The sequence below is a fragment of the Cnephaeus nilssonii genome (genome assembly GCF_951640355.1).
Source record: "Cnephaeus nilssonii genome assembly, chromosome: 4".
In the NCBI taxonomy this organism is placed as follows: Eukaryota; Metazoa; Chordata; class Mammalia; order Chiroptera; family Vespertilionidae; genus Cnephaeus; species Cnephaeus nilssonii.
In genome coordinates, this window is record NC_137075.1 from 77,088,368 (window position 1) to 77,094,698 (window position 6,331).

At 39.0% G+C, this 6,331-nt stretch overlaps 1 protein-coding gene across 2 annotated transcripts in view; it reads left to right on the forward strand.

Annotated features, from left to right (window-relative positions):
* Positions 1-3,063, forward strand: part of SLC38A6 (solute carrier family 38 member 6) — a 66,589-nt gene extending 63,526 nt beyond the window's left edge. The window contains exon 16 of one of the 2 annotated variants that reach the window (XM_079767834.1): positions 99-3,063. In XM_079767834.1, coding sequence (XP_079623960.1) covers positions 99-182 — 84 coding nt within the window. In that variant the 3' untranslated portion in view covers positions 183-3,063. The remainder of the gene's footprint in view (positions 1-98) is intronic. The other variant, XM_079767835.1, reaches the window with a different exon arrangement.
* The last annotated feature ends 3,268 nt before the right edge of the window (positions 3,064-6,331 follow it).

Sequence of the window (6,331 nt, forward strand, 5' to 3'; positions counted from 1 at the left end):
AAAATAATGTATTTTGAGCTATAACATACATGATTGGGAAGGGTGGAGATTTAAAAAAAATACCCTAATTGTTTTTATCTTTTTTCTTTTTTCCACAGGCCTTTGTTTTGCTCATCTTTGGAATTTTGGTTGGGGCTTTTAGTTTAGCCCTCATCATTTTTAATTGGATTAATAATAAATGAAAGATAACTTTTTCTATTTCTTGTGAAGAATAATTTACCTCCATATGCAAAAAGGAACAATTCTGGAAGGCACCTTGGATGAATGCTCTTTATATGGGTTAACATTTTTGTAAACATTATTAACAGAAAAGTGGAACAGCATGGGAGTGGGCAAGGGAAAGTGGGCTCATAGCAGTTTTAATCAAAATAAGAAACAACCTCAGAATACTCTTAAATGTATTAGGTCAGTCTTTTCTTTGTCTCTTTGTGGGTCTGTTGCTTTTTTTAGATTAATAGACTTAATTTTTTAGGGTAGTTTTAATTTTCACAGAAATGTTGAGCAGAAAGAAGAGTCCCATATGTGGCTTCACCCCCAAAACATCCATAGTTTCCCATATTATTAACATCTTGAATTAGTGTGGTATATTTATTATACTTGTTGAGCCAAATATTATTATTAACTTAAGTCCATAGTTTACATTGGGGTTCACTCTTGATGTAAGCATTGACAATCACTAATCATTTTACTATCTTCATAAAAACTCTGAGCCTTTTCTAGCATGTCATATAGTTGGAATTAAATAGTATCTAACTTTTCAGACTGGCTTCTTTCACTGAGCAATATGCAGTTAAGTTTACTACATGTCTTGTCATGGCTTAATAGCTCATTTATATACATCCATTGTATGGATGAACAACCACAGTTTTGTTTTCTGTTCACCTGTTGAAGGACCTCTTGGTTGCTTCCAAATTTTGGTGGTTTTGAATAAAACTGTGCAGGTTTTTGTGTGGACATAAGTTTTCAGCTTATTTGAGTTAATACCAAAGGACACAATTGCCACATCATGTGGTAAGAATATGTTTAGTCCTGTAAGCAACTGCCAAACTGCCTTCCAAAGTGGCTGTAACATTTTTCATTCCCACCAGCAATGATTGAGAATTCCCGTTATTCTATATCCTCACCAGCATTTTGTATTGACAGTGTTTTGTATTTTTACCATTCTAATGGGAGTGTTGTTGTTTCTCTGTTGTTTTAATTTGTATTTCCCTAATGACATATGATGTTGATCATCTTTTCATGTGCTTATTTGTCATGTGTGTATTTTCTTTGGTAAGGTTCAGATCTTATGCCTGTTTTTTAAATTAGGTTGTTTTCTCATTGTTGAGTTTTAAGCATTTGTATACTGGTTCTTTATCAGATATGTGTTTTGCAAAGATTTTCCCCAGTCTGTTTCTTTTTTCATTCTCTTTAACAGTGTATTTTACAGAGCAGAAGTGTTTAATGTTATTAAATATATTAAGTCAATCTTTTGTTTATTTTTTAAAGAAATCAATGTGTTAAGCTTATATACAAAATTGAATCTTAGCTTGTGGGCTAATGTTGTCAACGTCAATCACCAATAACAAAACTGTGGGATTATTCCATTTGGTACTTTGCCCTGACTCCAAATCCTTTCCGAGAAACTTTTGTGATTTTTCTCTGTTGTGCATTATGAGATAGAACTGTGATGATTGGCTATGGACTTGAAAGTTCTCTGAGCTTTCTTGTTTGTCACTAAAACATGTGACTTTCTACTTGGCAATATGACAAATATTGATGCTTTATGTCATACTTTGTTTGGAGGTTATAAATCATTCCAGTCTTCCCAGTGATGTGGCTTGTTTCTGGTTGGAAACCAGAAGCTGGGTCTCTCCTGCCCGTGAGTATTCTATATAAAGGGCACCTTAGCAGCCTACCAAAGCCAGGGTGTATCAGTGAAAATGTAATCCCATCCCTGTGCACATGTAAAGTAGGGAATTACATGCAAAATGCCAATTTGCATGTATGGAAATCCACACTTTTGCAGGTGCCTCTTGCTTCCCACTTAGGAAATTGGCTGAAAAATTGACAACTGAGCTTTTCTTTTGAGTTAAGATACTTCTTTGACAAATCTGAGATCAGCATGGTGTAATGGAAAAAGTCCAAGTTTGGGGGTTAGAAAGACTTAGATTCAAATCTCAGTGAGTTTAGGGAAACTACTTAACCTCTCTAAGCCTCCACTTTCACATAGGTATTAGATGGAGTTAATACCAATTATACAGGGTTGTGTTGAGAGGATTAAGTGACCTTGTATAAATTAGGTACAGTTTGAAACAGGCTCTCTGCATAGATTAGCTATTTATCCCCTTTCTTCCACCCCTTTATCTGGAGCAATAAAATAAATTTGCTTTCCATCAGGGACATGGAATTTCTTCATCTTCCATCTTGCACAACTAGTATGTTTAGAATCCTGCTCTTTCCTTCACTCCCAGGGGAACTGGCCCCATGTCTGTAGTGCTTTCCCACAGTTCTACCCCAGCTGTACTCCTACTAATGCCTTCCTGAAACTGGGCACTTAGCCTGGTCCCAGAGGCACCACCTGGCATGGCCTTCCATGTGGCTTCGGGTCAGCCAGAGTCTATCAACCTGGTAAGCTCATTCTTGTACCCTCTTTTTTCTGTTTATGAAATTATAGATCCAAATACAAATAGGGGTTCAGCTGCTTAAATAAATCTAACTGCAGTAATACCAAAATAACCCTAAATCTGCAACAGATGCAAGGATGCCCCCTGGGGCAAATGTTAAGTGTGATGACAGCTGGGCATCAATTATTACATTTGTCACCCGCTCATGGGATAGGATCATGGGAGGTTTGGCAAAGGGACAAGTAACCTATTGAACACTCTGCACAAAACTCAGTTAATATCAAGAGAAATGATTTGTGGAGATGTTTGTTTTTATTTTACATTAATATTCTGCCTTATCTAGTTGCCTGTTTAGAGTCACAGCTTTCCCTAGGAGTTTGGAAGAAGCTAAGATGGCTGGTAAGAGCAGTGCCCCCTTCACCAGCATTACCCAAAACCTTCAAGTACTCCTCAGCGTTTTTCCTGCGAAATATAGGCCTTCTCATTATGGGCTTAATGTTCATAATTTATTAGGTAATAACTATTTAAAATAAAACGAAGTTAAGCACAAAATATATACTTCTCCAACACTTGGAGACTTGTTTGCTAAATTAAAAGACGAAGTGCTGAGAATATAAAATTACTTTCATATGTTGAGGGTGAATGTTTAAATTGTACTTTTTTGAACAGAATGTTTACTCATGAGCTTAGCATTTAAATGGTTAAAACAAGCCTTTGAAGTTAACACTCCATTAAGATGAATGGGGGTAATTCACACCTCTGCTGGTGCTGTATTATTTCAGTCTGGCTGCGGAGAAAACAAGACAGCAGTGGGTTGATTTACTGTGTGAAGGCCCTTTAAACACCCAAGATCTGGAAATCTTTGTTGTTGTTGTTTTTTCTTTTTCACCTAAAAGCAGAATCTGAAATTCAGCACAATTTAGGCATAGAATTGAAGTCTTGAAAGTACCATAGATTCTCTGTTATCTGCAAGTTCCAACCTGGCTTTATTTGTTCCTGTACTCTAGTGTTTCTTCCTACCCTGGCACCATTTGTATTAAAGTTCCACTAGTAATTCACCAGTGGAAAAGCAGAAAGGAACCATCCATTTTCAGGTAAACTTTACACATGCCTTTAAATGGGTTATGAAATAATACTCGCATTATCATCTTCGCAGCTCTCAAGTTCTGCCTTTGCCTAACATAAAGTATCCATCTTTAACAACTACTTTCTTCCCCATTTGGGGGTATGGGAGGTGGCTGAAGAGAGCAGAGATCCAGTGAGAGAGGCGTTTGTCAGTGTGTTCTTTGTGGTAGTAATGTATATTTGAAACGTGCATTCCCTCCATTGATGGAAGTTTTCTAGCCAATCGATTCTGAAATAATTAGTTTTAGAGGCTAGGAATAAGGCTGTATGAGCATTTTATGAGATGTCAATGAATTTGGAAGATCTTTTTAAGGTAAACAGATTTTTCTTGTGTCCAGTCTCTGTCCCGTGTATTCGCACGATCAAGTTACTAGATAATCTGTGGGTAGCTGGGTGTGGACAGTATTTCCATTTGGGCTGCCTCTCATGTTGACATTGCCAGTACAGTATATAGAAATGGAAAGTAGATGCTAGAAACACAGGGGCCCAACCAGTTCATTTAAACCTGTGTTGGGCTGTGTTAAAATTAGCCCAATTGAAAACAGTTTGTTTCCTGCAAATTACTCTGCCTAAATTTTAGGTGTCAAAATTTTTGGTCTTAGAACTTCTCAAAACCTTCTGTAGTACTGAGATTTGTTTTTCTAATTTAAACACAAAATTTATCTTTTTTTTTCCTGTCGTAATCCTTCGATAGTCTTTCTGTATGAAGTAGGAAATATAGGGAAACAAAATTTTGATAAAGGATGAATAAAGATATTGTGGGAGTGTTTTCCTCATTGCAATCAGAATTCTTTCTGTCTCTCACCCTTCGTAAACAATCTGATAAATTTTTTACTATGATCATGATCCACTGTCCTAGTTTGCCAGCCTGTCAATTAAGGTGAGCAATTATGAGGTGCAGGAAGACTCATCTTGGCCGACGGACAGCCAGTTGGACAGGTGGGAATGAGAGGTTCATTCACCTGTAGCACAAAGTAAATAGGTGCAAAGGGAAATTGAGTTGCCAGGAAAAAAACAGACACAAAAAACAGATGGATTAAAAGACATTCTAATTTGGGATGGGGCCTAGGCACTGATACATATTTTAAAGCTTCCCAGATGACTAATGGGCAACCACTGGATTGCTACATCAGCCTTCTCGCAGGTGTCTGTCTGCCAGTCCATTTTGTCTGTTGCTGTCCACTTGGAATCCTGCTTTCATAGGATGACTTTCCTGCTCAAGAGCCTCAGGTGGCTCCCTACTTCTTTGAAGGTTTGGTCTTTTGTTAATTTTATGTCACATCACATAATGACTTAATTCCACATTAATTCCACATTCCCCTGTCTCATCTACTAAATTGTATTTTATCCTTTTCTTACCTACATTCTACAATACACTGAAATTGTTTCACTGTTTGGTACTTGATTTGCCTTTGGTTACCATGTTTTAACATTTTTACTTCCACTATCCTCCTTTCCCCAGTCCGACTTCCACATACACACCCACAATGTCCTCATTGCTTTCCTCTGCCTCACCACATACTTCCCGTTCTCCAGGAACCAGCTCAAATACCACCTTGTAAAATAAATGCTTCATTCTCTACTCCATCTTACCCCTTAAGATCTATGTGGTTCTTTGGTACATGCCAGTAGTACCTTGTAATGTATTTTCTGTTTCTTCATAAATTGCTTTTGCATTTCATTTTTAATAGTTAATATACATGTGGTACAAATTCAAAATTTACAGAATTGCTTCTCTCCCACTTCTGCCCCAAGCACCTAGTTTTCCTCTTTGGAAGCAACCACTCTTGCAACTTTCTGTATCTTTGCAAATATATTCTAAGCCTAGCTAACTGTAGAGTTCTACAGAATACACACACACACACACACACACACACACACACGAATGTTAGCATACTACATGAATCCTCTGCACTTTGGCTTCTTTTCACTGAGAGAGATATACTAATAAATATATTTAAAGATATAGATAAGTTATTTTTAAATTGTGGTGAAAACCACCTAATAGGAAATCTGCCCTCTTAAACTTTTAAGTGTATAATACTGTTGTTAATTATATGTACACTAGTGGCCCAGTGCACGAAACTCATGCACAGGATGGGGGGAGGGGGGGATCCCTCAGCCCGCCCTGCACCTTCTCCAATCAGGGACATCCCTCTCACAATCTGGGACCTCTGGCTCCTAACCGCTCACCTGCCTGCCTGCCTTCCTGATCGTCCCTAACTGCCTCTGCCTGCCTGCCTGCCTGATCACCCCTAACTGCCCTCCCCTGCCAGCCTGATCTCGCCCCCAATGGTCCTCCCCTGTCGGCCTGATCTCACCCCAAACTGCCCTCCCCTGCCAGCCTGATCTCACCCCCGACTGCCTTAAAACCCCTCCTCAGCTCCCACCTTAGGTTCTGCCTTCGCAGTTCACCCAGATAAGGTTCTGATTGGTTGGTTTCTATGCCAATCAGCATCTCCAGGCCTATCTCCGGGCCTGATCAGAGAGGCGGGGCTGATCAGCAGCCCCCACAGAGGCCCGGAAAGAAAGAGGCATGCTGCTGGCCAGGCCCGGAGAGAAAGAGAGAGGCAAGGGCTGATCTACAGATGCTACGGATC